A 13,285-nucleotide genomic window follows, 5' to 3' on the forward strand; every position below is an offset into this window, starting at 1 on the left:
ACCTCAACAGGCTCTATAAATAATGGGTGGGATTCTCTCCAAACAAATTCTAAGTTCCGAATTCACGTAAAAACTGGAGTAAATCCCACTGTTTTTTTCAGCGGGATTTTCAAAATGAACCTCCTACACTCTGTGCACTGCAGAGTGTACGAGCGTGAATCTCATTAAAAATCTGTGGGCAGGGCCTATTCCTGCTGGAGAGAATCATAGAATTCTACAGTGCAGCATGAGGCCATTCAACCTATTGAGCCTGCACCTGCAACAATCCCATCCAGGCTCTATCCCCATGACCACACCTATCTACCCTGCTAATCCCCCTGACATTAAGGGGCAATTTACCTTGGCCAGTCCACCTAACTCGCACATCTTTGAACTGTGGGAGAGAACCAAAGCACCTAGAGGAAACCCACGCAGACACAGGGAGAATGCATGAACTCCACACAGTGGCCAGAATGGAACCCTGTGAGGCAGCAATGCTAACCACTATGCCGTCCAGAGAGAGAGGCCAGCAGCAGAGTCATAGAGGTTTACAGCATGGAAACAGGCCCTGCGGCCCAACTTGTCCATGCCGCCCTTTTTAAAAAAAAAACCCTAAGCTAGTCCCAATTGCCCGCATTTGGCCCATACCCCTCTATACCCATCTTACCCATGAAACTGTCTAAATGCTTTATGAAAGACAAACTTGTACCTGCCTCTACTATCTCTGGCAGCTTGTTCCAGACACTCACCACCCTCTGTGTGAAAAAAATTGCTCCTCTGGACCCTTTTGTATCTCTCCCCTCTTACCTTAAACCTATGCCCTCTAGTTTTAGACTCCCCTACCTTTGGGAAAAGATATTGACTATCTAGTTGATCTATGTCCCTCATTATTTGATAGGCTGAGCGGGCCACTGCGCATGTGCTGATCTGTCAGTGCCGAGAGCGATGCATGCGCAGTATTCCTACACTACCAGCCTCCCGATCGCTGGCCAGCCCTGTGACCCTTCCATTGCTGCCCCACCGATTCCCCCATGGCCCGATCGCTTGCCTCCTGGATGAATGTGGGCCAGCCTGAGACTGCCCCCCCCCCTGATTTCTCTCCCCTCCCCCCCCCGCCCCCCACAACTGGCAGACTCGACCTCCATCCCCGTAACCCAGCCCCCTTGGCAGACCGACCCCACCCCCACCCTGACGTACAGCCCTGATCATTGGCCTCCCTCCCTCCCGCTGTCACACAGCCCAAGTGCAGAGTGGCAGCGGGACCCCTCCACCAATCTCCCCACAGAGACCACACCCCATCATGCCCCACCCCCCCTCTTAGCACTGCCTGTGCCTGGTGAGCAGTGCCAAGATGCCCCTGGGCATTTACACTTTGCCCCTTGGACAGTGCCAGGGGGCCTGGCTGGCACTGCCCAGGGAGCACCCCCTCTTTAAGCCCAACCTTCTAGGGGCCTCCATGGCCTGTCTTCACTCCAGTGGGGTCGGGCCGCTAGTTCCCTGCTAGCAGGGAGTTGTAAACTCTGGCGCAGAGCTGACAACGCCAGAAATCCGGCGGACAGAGACGTGTGGAGGCTGTGGCATCCAGCGGGAAGCCTGCTACAAGGTCTCCACTCGAGTCTCCCGGTCCGCTGTGCTGAATCATCTCCATTATGTTCACCCAATGAGTCCAAGAATTTATACTATAGCGTCACTTCAAACCAATAAGATTGCAAATCATTGGCAACCAAAGATTGCCAGCCGATCACTTGATGATCTGTTGAAGATCAGCTACCAGCATATCAAGGTTTCTATCATTATGTTTCCTAAGGTGAATGCTGCTGCTATTGTGCTCATACCTTGGCATTCCCATTTCAAACCAGTGCATCTACTGATTCAACATACACAGCATCATGAGATTGCGCTACTTTATATTTAAAAGGATAATTATCACTTAGAGTAGTTTGTAAACCCTGGGTGGGTTGGCTGGCAGGAAGAGTAGGTAAGTCAACTGGAAGTTGCAGTGGGAGGCCTGCAGTCCATTGTAACAGCTAGGCCTCACTTAGATGCATTGTGCCCAAATGGGCATCCAGAATTAGCTTGTTAGGTTTGGACCTAGCTAGCAGCAAACCTCTCAATGCAGCGGTGGGTTTGGAAACACAGAAGTGGGGTTGGGGGTTACTGGCTCGAGCAGTTTTGTAGAGTCTAAAAGATAATTCCTTCAAATATTCTTCACAAAAATAAGACTGACAACCAGAAGTGTGGGTGGGAACTCTGCTTCTGGTTTGAGTGTTTCTGCTGGGCAGTATATTCGTGATGGATGCTCTGTCCTGTAGGCCATAAAAATGTACTTTCCACAAAATACTCGATTAACATAGAGTCATAGAGATTTACAGCATGGAAACAGGCCTTAGGGCCCAACTTGTCCATGCCGCCCTTTTTTTTAAACCCCTAAGCTTATCCCAATTGCCCACACTTGGCCCATATCCCTCTATACCCATCTTACCCATGTAACTATCTAAATGCTTTTTAAAAGACAAAATTGTACCCACCTCTACTACTTGTTCCAGACACTCACCAGCCCCTCTAGACACTTTTTTATCTCTCCCCTCTCACCTTAAACCTATGCCCTCTAGTTTTAGACTCCCCTAACTTTGGGAAAAGATATTCACGATCTAGCTGATCTGTGCCTCTTATTATTAACATAATTAATATAAATTCATAAAGCTCCTATGAGTGTCACCCGGACACCTCAGCCAACCAGCTTTAAGATAGTTGTAGGATGAGAAATGAATAAATGGACTGCTTTGACTTCCATGAAACATTAACTCTTTTCTCTCACCACAGATGCTGCCTGGCCTGCTGGGTGTTTCCAACACTTTACTTTTAATTTCAAATTTATAGCATCTACAGCATTTTGCTTTTGCTGCTTTGATTTCAGTTCCCCTACTGCCTGGAATACCCCAGGCCAGAGAGATAAAAATCACCTCTAAAGTTTTGTTGTAGATTTATAGCCAGCAGGGAAGCTGATCCTAATGGGACTAGGGTGTAGTTTATTTCAGCATTTCCTTATGTCCAGTTCTCTCATCCGGTCATGGACACTACCCAGCAGTTTCTCATTGCACTCCCCCACTAATTTTCTTGCTAGACTCTCTTTCTCTTCTGATGATGGTAACATGCAAGGCTCTAGTTCCAATGATGTTGGCAGCCCTTCACACAAATAACACCTACAAGCAGTTCAGGAAGTGGACATAGGCCAGCTATTCACTACTAGAAGCATCACAAATGAATCAAATCTTAATTTGACCCAGTACTCAAAAAAAAAAACTGAAGTCGGAATTTCTGGATAGCAGTCAAAAATAAAACCTCACCCCATAATGTTCATGCGGAGATCGTTTTTTTCAGTGGTGAACATATATTTTACCCAGGACCTTATTTTCTGCACAACTTACTAAGAACATAAGAACATAAGAAATAGGAGCAGGAGTAGGCCATCTAGTCCCTCGAGCCTGCCCCGCCATTCAACAAGATCATGGCTGATCTGACGTGGATCAGTACCACTTACCCGCCTGATCCCCATAACCCTTAATTCCCTTACCGATCAGGAATCCATCCATCCGCGCTTTAAACATATTCAGCGAGGTAGCCTCCACCACCTCAGTGGGCAGAGAATTCCAGAGATTCACCACCCTCTGGGAGAAGAAGTTCCTCCTCAACTCTGTCTTAAACCGACCCCCCTTTATTTTGAGGCTGTGTCCTCTAGTTTTAACTTCCTTACTAAGTGGAAAGAATCTCTCCGCCTCCACCCTATCCAGCCCCCGCATTATCTTATAAGTCTCCATAAGATCCCCCCTCATCCTTCTAAACTCCAACGAGTACAAACCCAATCTCCGCAGCCTCTCCTCATAATCCAAACCCCTCATCTCCGGTATCAACCTGGTGAACCTTCTCTGCACTCCCTCCAATGCCAATATATCCTTCCTCATATAAGGGGACCAATACTGCACACAGTATTCCAGCTGCGGCCTCACCAATGCCCTGTACAGGTGCATCAAGACATCCCTGCTTTTATATTCTATCCCCCTCGCAATATAGGCCAACATCCCATTTGCCTTCTTGATCACCTGTTGTACCTGCAGACTGGGCTTTTGCGTCTCATGCACAAGGACCCCCAGGTCCCTTTGCATGGTAGCATGTTTTAATTTGTTTCCATTGAGATAGTAATCCCATTTGTTATTATTTCCTCCAAAGTGTATAACCTCGCATTTATCAACGTTATACTCCATTTGCCATATCCTCGCCCACTCACTCAGCCTGTCCAAATCTCTCTGCAGATCTTCTCCGTCCTCCACACGATTCACTTTTCCACTTATCTTTGTGTCGTCTGCAAACTTCGTTACCCTACACTACCAAACAATGCACAGGCATGATGGTATCATTCTATTCCTTGATAAACTAAGCCATGACTTTATTCGTGAAACAATAATGGGAGCATTATATAAAAAAAAAGAATAATTTCCTATTTTCTCATCAACTACCCCTTGTCTTCCTTCAGCGGAAAATCGATTAATGTTGATCCCACCTCCATAAAACTGCATACATCTCAGCTGTCATTCGAATCAGAAAAACGAGCATGTAGAAATACAAAGTTCAGACTACACCTGTCCATCTAGGCTGACATTTCAATACAGTGGTGAGCAAGTGCTGTACTGTCGAAGGTGCTACCTTTTGGCTAAGACATTTAACCCAGGTTCCATCCATCTTCTCAGGAAAAGTTCCCATCGTATTTTTTGAAGAAGGGCAGGCTATCATGACCAAAATTTAACTCTGAACTGACACTATTAAAAATGACAACATTTTCTGATCACATATCCTGTTGTTTGTCAGATCTTGCCATGCATAAATTAGTTGCCGCATATTTCAACATTGCGTCAGTGACTACACTTCGAGAATATTTATTTGTAAAGTTATTTGGGAAATCATAAATGAAAGGTATTAAATAAACGCAAAGTCTTTGGCTGCAGACAATTTTACCTTTTGACACGGGTATTTGAGGCCAGTCATCTCAGCTGTAGTACATTGCTGCAGGAGTTCCTCGGGTAATGTCCTAGGCCGAACCATCTTCAACTGTTTCATCAGTAACCACCATATGTTCATCATATGTTCACTGATTGCACAGGATTCAGTACCATTTGTGACTTGGATACCGAAGCAATGTATCCTTCTGCAGCAAGACTTGGACAACATTCAAGCTTGGGCTGCTAAGTGGCCAATAACATTGCCTGGCACTTGTGTGGCATGAATGACCATCTCCCCATGACATTCAATGGTATTACCACTGTTGGATGTCCCACTATCAAAATCCTGAGGTTACCATTGACCAGAAACCTAACTAGATCAATCAGATAAATACTATTGTCATGCCCAGTACCATATGTCATATTATAAACTTTCAGACGATACATTTAAAAATTGGACACAAAACTGTTAAGATCGCTGCTGCAGATCATGTGACTTTTAGCATTTGGAGTCCAAACAGTATAAATCTCTGGTACATACCTAATTAAGTATGGACATCGGTGAAGGTAACTCAACCATTTGTGGGATTCACACATTTCATTGTTTAAAGATGGGCCATCACCTAAAGATGGAGTTTCAAGACTGCCTTTCTCCATGTTTCATACTGGGCAAGAGCGAAGATCAAAGCTGAAAGGCTACGATCAACTTCCCATTGTATCACAAGCCCACCCCCACCCAAACTGAACTGGGTGAGCCTCAGAGGTGTTAACCCAGCAGTCATGTGATTGGAGCTGGTTTCAAAGAACAGTACAGCACAGGAACTGACCCTTCAACCCTCCAAGTCTGTGCGACACAGATGCCTCCCTAATTTAATATTTTCTTGCCTCTCTGTGGTCCATGTCCCTCTATTCCCTGCCTATTCATGTATCCATCCAGATGCCTCTTGAACATTGTTATAGAATCTGCTTCCACCACCTCCTCTGGCAGCACGTTCTAGGCATTTGCCATCTGGTGTGTAAAAAACTTGTCCCTGACATCTCTTTTAAACTTTCCCCCTCTCACTTTCAACCCATGCTCCCTTTTTTTTTTAATACAGGGACATACCTGTCCTGAATTGTTAACAACTGACTTTTAAAAGACTCCCACATATTGGATGTGGATTTACCCTCAAACAGCCGCCTGAAGCAATCATGGACCTAAGGATCTCTATTCTCCAGACCTTTGTGATTAATCTGAGCCTTGGATAAGTCCAAATTGATTTGGAAGAGTGGATTTCTGATCCATGATTAAAATTTTCAAATTGTAGGTTCGGCATCAAGAGGTTTCTGAAAATCCAAGATGGAGTCACTGTACCTTCCTTCACAAAGGATTTTCCCACGCATGCTGTTTTTGTTGGGCTCCCGGAGTAACGGCATTCATGGTCTCAGCTTTTAAATGTTTTCAACAATAGCTGCCTGGATTGCTTGGTTAGTTTTTCCTCTTTAGTTCAATGTTCTCGGGCATTTGAAGTGCCAAATTCTGTCTTTTGCTGTATTTTTAAAGCTGCCTATTCAGTCGTGATTATTTTAAAATTATTTTTCTTAGTTTGGAGGGAGCTCAGCCACCACGCATTCAGACGCTGATTTGGGAATTGGTTGTATTAGACTGTGATTCGCTGGCAATTTCTGACCACTGTAGTATTGAACGTTCTTTTCCAGGGTGTGTGTTGTCCAGGGATTTTACATTTCTATCTCACCACTTATGGTCTGTTGACTCTGCACACTCTGGGTATTGAACCTGGACTTCTACAGGATTCAATGAAATCTTCTGCTGTAGTGGGGAATTTAATTTTTCCTTCAGCTTCCAAGCCTTTCTTTGGAGCTTCTGTATCTTCACTTCTTAAGCTTTTCTTCAGGTCAGAATGCCACTTTGATTATTTTTTTCTTCAGTCTTCTAGCATTTTATTTACTTTCTGTAGTCTCTACTTGGTTTTCAGTTGTTCCATTCCCTGCCACCATATTACAAGGTGCTGGACAGTTCAGTATGTCTTAAAGTATTTGTAGTCTTAGGTAGTTCAACAGCAAGTATTTATTAACTATTGGAAACTATTTGTAGGTATGGTACAGGTCCAAGCCAGGAGCTGTCTCCATGCTTGCTTCTACACGTGGCTCATTACAACGACCCTTAGGTCCAGGTCATGTGTTCTTTTACTCAGTCCCATGTTAACCATTTGCTACCAGTCCCTTATACTACATGTATGACTCCAATCATTGGAAAGTTTTCCCCCCAATTCCCATTAAATTCAGTTTCATGAAGTTTCCAACATGCCACACTGGTGAAACACTGTCTTTATGTCTAGGGCAATTACTTTCATCTCACCTGTAAATTCAGCTCTTTTATCCATGCTTAGAAGGCGGCTGTAATGAGATCAGGAACCAAATGCCCCTGGGGAACTTCACTGAACACTGGTGACAGCTTATTGCTGTACAAGTGCTGACACCTTCCACCACTTTGCTGATGACTGAGAGCAGACTGATGAGGTGGCAACAGGCTAGATTGGAATTCACAGAATCATTATAATGCAGAAGGATGCCAATTGGCCTATCATGTCTGCACCAGCTCTCTAAACGATCATGAATTAGAGCCATTTCCCAGCCTTTTCTCCATCACACATTGTCTTGCTTTGTGATTGGACATATGTGAGCAACTTTCCGCATTGTTGGGTAGATGCTAGTGTTGTAGCTGCCCCAGTATAGCTTGGATGTGGTGCCTTTGTAATAAAAAAAATTGGTGCATCACTGGAAATAAATTTTCTCCTTTTTAAATCTAATCAGCAAACCGATAAATAGGAAAGGAATTGGGATTCTACCCATTGTGGGCATTTGCATTTAATGCATGGGGAAAGACTAGCCATCTGCAGTCCTGCAAGAGCTAGGGGAGATGAACTCCAGTCAGCATGGCGGGCTATCAGTAGATCTATATCCACTTTTATATTCTTTGCTGTCATCTAGCTGGATTTCTTGCAGAAGAGGATGATGAAGCAAAAGTAAATAAAATGGTGTAGAGAGAATGAAGCACAGAGCATACAAAAGTGCAAGAGAGATCGATTTCACTGTTGTAGAATTCACAAACCAACTAAAATTCACTGTGTGGCTTGTAGGTGACCACTTGGAATAGATAATGGAAAATTGGAGACAAGAGGCAAGAATCTGTGCCTTCAGGAGCAAAAGGGAAGGGTAGGAAATTGGCAAAATAGAATCAGCTTTTTCGAAGTTATATTACGTAAATTTTAATAGTTCTTGGTCTGCATTGATGTCTCCTTATTCAGAGTTTTTTTAAACTGATAAAAATAGTGAACAAAAATCAGGATTGCCTATCTGTACTTGAATACTTATATCTATTGATTTTAACCAGAACTGGAAGATTTCAACTAACCCTGTCTACTGCTAAATACATTTGCAGCTAGATGAACCATCAAAGCCAACTACATCATAAAGCCATCCATAAAAAAAATGTTTCAACAAGTAAACATTTAATTGCAATTTAAAAGACTATGAACACATCATAACCCTTACCCTAAAACAATCTTGTGTGTAATACTGACTCTTGTTCCGCACTACAAGCACTCCAGTGGAAAGTGTGCTATATACTACATTGCTTACTTTTTCAAGCTACTGTGATGTTAGTATGCAATCATGTTTTTGAAGTTTGATAAAGATTAGAAATGGTGATTGAAGAACTTAATTAATTTGAAGAACAGAACTCAATAACCGAGGCAACATTCCTTCCCTAACCTATACCACAAAGCTGAAATTAACTGGTTGTTCATCACAACGTTATTTGAAGGATCCGTTAAAACGGTCTTTGGGTTTACCTGCATCATAGCACTTTCATTTTAAAGTAAATTGACTTTACATGAAACACCAACATGTTTCTGACATAAGATACGTTATAAACAAAACTCATTATTGTAGGTCCCAGCAAAGAAAGTTTATATGTGAACTGAAATACAAAATGTATCCATTGGTTCACATGCATCTTACCTAGCTCTTTGGAGACCGGTGACTGAGAACTCAACTCTCCCAATTTTGAAATGCCATCGAAGTATATCTTGCCTGCAGCCACCATAGCTGTTAAAGTAAGCAGAAAATAATATTTGGACAAAGTGTAGTTACTTATTTAAAACACAGCCAGTTACAATATTCTTTTGTTCCAAGAGAAAACACCAAGTACCTGTGAATCAAAACTGGAATTGTAACAAATAAAGACCGCTACTCTATCGAGGTAGCTCATTTTGTAAAATTATTGCATCTGCTACGGTTACTGGTGACACATTTTACACCATTTTCTACCTTGCCGCATTCCAAGCGTAAAGTTGCAAGTGAATCAAGGTTGCAAGTGAAAGTTGCTCAAAATGGATAACAAAACCAGCTCTGATGACCAGTTTAGAATATGAATAAAAAATAAGCATTTCACTGGAGCTGCTTGTGTGTGTTACAAATTTTTGTTGTGCTTTTATGAGTTTTTCTGAAGGCTTTTGGTCATTGGCCCTAATATCTCCATATATGGCTCAGTAAAGTTTTATTCAGTAATGCTCCAGCTTAGTGCTTTGGGATGTTTTAGGTGAAAAGTGACATAGTTGCTGTAGTATCATAGTTGCATTATTTGCATTTTTTCTTTTTGTACCTAAATAATAGTATGGTACATTATCAACTCAAGAATCAGAGTTTCAAAGGTTTTGTTTTCCGAGTTCAAAGTTTAAATGTTTTCTTGAATGATTGCTGTTCAGTAGTAATAGAAAACCAGTTAATGCAATATTTTAAACTAAAACTAAAATGTCTTCTTTTTTAAAAATTATGCAATTATCACCCTTTCCAATCACACAAATTAATAATGTAACACACCCATCAGATTATCTGGAAGTAAAATGAAACATAAATTGATAAAGATCAGTGCAAATTCCTTTGATCAGGGCATGTTCCCATTAAATCCATTCAGCAACTTATTTTAAGAAATGCAGAAAGGAAGTGTCAGATTTTATGGGCTGGGTCCCTTTTTAGGCCGACTGGGACTATAATAATTATTGTCCAAGAATTTATAAGAGTTTAAACAAGAGTTTGTAATGATGTGGTGTAATCTGGAGGCTGAAGACTTAATTGGGCAGTTTCCCTATGGACTAATAATATTGGTAAGTATTATGAAAGAAATTTAAATTTAAACCTTTCTAAAAATTTCAATCCTTAAAGTGTGCCATGTTTATTTAAATTAACCGCAGTTTTCTAATTTTGTCCAACAATGACAGTATTAAACCTAGTTGGAAATTCTTTAAAACTCTTTCCCTAGGTTTCTACTGCAGCCCAATTATAACTGGGGAGGGACCTTTCAAACATTAGCAAGATAAACTCCTTAAAACAAGTACAAGAATGAAAATTTCTCCCTTGGCAACAACCGGACCAGGGAGAATAGTTTACATCTCCTTCAACCATGTGAAATGTTAGCTTCTTTCAAGTACAACCAAATAGGATCACATATTCCTTGAACCGATAGCTGCACGGTTTCAATGCTGCGTAGAAGTCCATTTCTTATGAGGAAAGGTTGAGGGAGCTAGGGCTGTTCTCTCTGGAGCAGAGGAGGCTGAGGGGAGACTTAATAGAGGTTTATAAAATGATGAAGGGGATAGATAGAGTGAACGTTCAAAGACTATTTCCTCGGGTGGATGGAGCTATTACAAGGGGGCATAACTATAGGGTTCGTGGTGGGAGATACAGGAAGGATATCAGAGGTAGGTTCTTCACGCAGAGAGTGGTTGGGGTGTGGAATGGACTGCCTGCAGTGATAGTGGAGTCAGACACTTTAGGAACATTTAAGCGGTTATTGGATAGGCACATGGAGCACACCAGGATGATAGGGAGTGGGATAGCTTGATCTTGGTTTCAGATAAAGCTCGGCACAACATCGTGGGCCGAAGGGCCTGTTCTGTGCTGTACTGTTCTATGTTCTATGTTCTGTTTTCAGGAGTAGAGTACATCATCTATTTGATGTTAAGGATCCTATCTGGCACCTTCAATGGAAGGGGGAAATGAATCAACAACATAACCACTTGCAGCTTTCTGCAAGGAATCTGGACGAGCCCACATTTACATCCAAGTTACAGTTACTCTATTTGTAATTTTTATGCTGGAAATTACATCTGGTAAGCTGCCTCTATCTCCTTTGGAACATGAAATATTTTCAGATCCTGTGACTCCAGCCAGTACAGTAGCCCAGTCTGAGTGAACAAATGACCAATCTCCATGATTTTCTGGGTGCAATTACACTGCGAGTTTTATGTTGATGCGAAGCGGTCTCAGGTTTGTATCAATGCTAAACCTGTACTAAGTAAATTGGGTGTTAAAGCTTGAACTGACACTGAAATGAAAATCTAAAGAGTCTCATTTCATTTTGTTCCAGTATGAGTCAAGGCCTGGCTCTTGATTCAAACTAAGTTTATATTATAACTGTAAAACTGATGCAAAGTAAAACCGCCACAGTTGTAGCATAAATGCACCATTGATAACCTTCCAATTCAGTACTAAAATCCAGTCTAAGTCACTAGAACTGGAATGAAACCACAATTACCAAAGAGAAGTTTTTCACTCTATGTAAATATAATTAAATTTGTCATGGAAGCAAGGCAACGCTGTATGATCTACTTTTTTTCTTAATAAAATGCCACCATTCTGTCAAAATTCACAAAATCAAGTTCAGTCCCAGATAATTTACTGAGTTAAAACACATTACATTAATAAATTTTAGTTAACCCAGATTTTCAAGATTTGAGAATAAATACATGTTAGGCTATTCGTACTGACCATCTGCCAAAACAAAGTCTTCTCAAAGAACTATAATATTTTGATCATATAAATACCTTGGTCAGGCCTCAAAATATCTCAGATTTCAGATGGGTAAAAGCCTCTGAGAATCCACTCTATCAGTACCCCTCAACATCTTATACACCTCTATCAGGTCACCTCTCATCCTTCGCCTCTCCAAGGAGAAAAGATCTAGCTCTCTCAACCTATCCTCATAAGGCATGCCACCTAATCCAGGCAACATCCTTGTAAATCTCCTCTGCACCCTTTCTATGGCTTCCACATCCTTTCTGTAATGAGGCGACCAGAACTGGGCACAGTACTCCAAGTACTCAGATTTGGTCTCTCCTCATAGGAAGGTAGAAAATAGGAGCAAGAGGAAGCCATTCAACCCTTTGAGCCTGCTCCACCATCCATAACCTGATCCAGCCTCTCCCCTATATCCTTTGATTCCCTTTGCCCCAAGTGCTATATCTGTTTCTTCAAAGCATATAATGTTTTGGCCTCAACTACTTTCTGTGATAGTGAACTCCACAGGCTGCCCACTCTCCAGGTGAAGAAATTTCTCCTCATCTCCATCTAAACGGCCTACCCTGTATCCTCAGACTGTGACCCCTAGTTCTGGGCACCATTGGAAACATCCTTCTTGCTGCTACGTTGTCTAGTCCTGTTAGAATTTGATAGGTTTCTACGAGACTCCCGTCATTCTTTTGAGCTCCAGCCAGTACAATCTTAACCGACTCAATCTCTCCTCAAACGTCAGTCCAACCATTGCAGGAATCAGTCGGGTAAAGCTTCTCTGAACTCCCTCTAGAGCAAGAACATCCTTCCTCAGATAAGACGACCAAAACTGCACACAATATTCCAGGTCAGGCCTCATCAAGGCCCTGTATAATTGCAGCAAGGCATGCCTACTCCTGCAATTGAATCCTCTCACTATGAAAGCCAACATCTTATTTGCCTTTTTACTGTCTGCTGCATCTGCATGCTTACCTTCAGGACACCCAGATCTCATTGCACATTTCCTTCTCCTAATTTATGGCCATTTTAGTTTAAACCCTCTCTACCACTCTAGCAAATACTCCCCTTAGGACATCCGTCCCGGTCCTGCCCAGGTGTAATCCGTTCAGTTTGTACTGGCCCCACCTCCCCCAGAACCGATCCCAATGCCCTAGGAATCTGAAATCCTCCCCCTCACACCATCTCTTCAGACACGTATTCATCTGATGTATCCTGCTATTTCTACTCTAGCACTAGGACTAGGACTAGCACTAACACTGGTAGTAATCCTGAAATCACTATCTTTGAGGTCTGGTGATTAATAGCCAGCCAGGCTTTGGAAAACTATACATTGGGGGGCCACAAAATTCATTCCCAATTTGAGACATCAGGGACTCCAAACTTCAGAGAAACAGACTTCGGGGGTGATCTGATCAAGGTTTCCAAGAATTTGAAGGAAATAAATTATGTTTGAGTAAGAA

At 42.3% G+C, this 13,285-nt stretch overlaps 1 protein-coding gene across 1 annotated transcript in view; it reads right to left on the reverse strand.

Moving 5' to 3' along the window:
• baiap2l1a (BAR/IMD domain containing adaptor protein 2 like 1a) overlaps positions 1 to 13,285 on the reverse strand; it is a 128,490-nt gene that overhangs the window by 94,782 nt on the left and 20,423 nt on the right. Inside the window, exon 3 of the mRNA XM_078240619.1 lies at positions 8,997 to 9,083. Within this exon, the coding sequence (XP_078096745.1) occupies positions 8,997 to 9,083 (87 nt within the window). The remainder of the gene's footprint in view (positions 1 to 8,996; positions 9,084 to 13,285) is intronic.

The sequence above is a fragment of the Mustelus asterias genome, chromosome 23 (assembly GCF_964213995.1).
Source record: "Mustelus asterias chromosome 23, sMusAst1.hap1.1, whole genome shotgun sequence".
In the NCBI taxonomy this organism is placed as follows: Eukaryota; Metazoa; Chordata; class Chondrichthyes; order Carcharhiniformes; family Triakidae; genus Mustelus; species Mustelus asterias.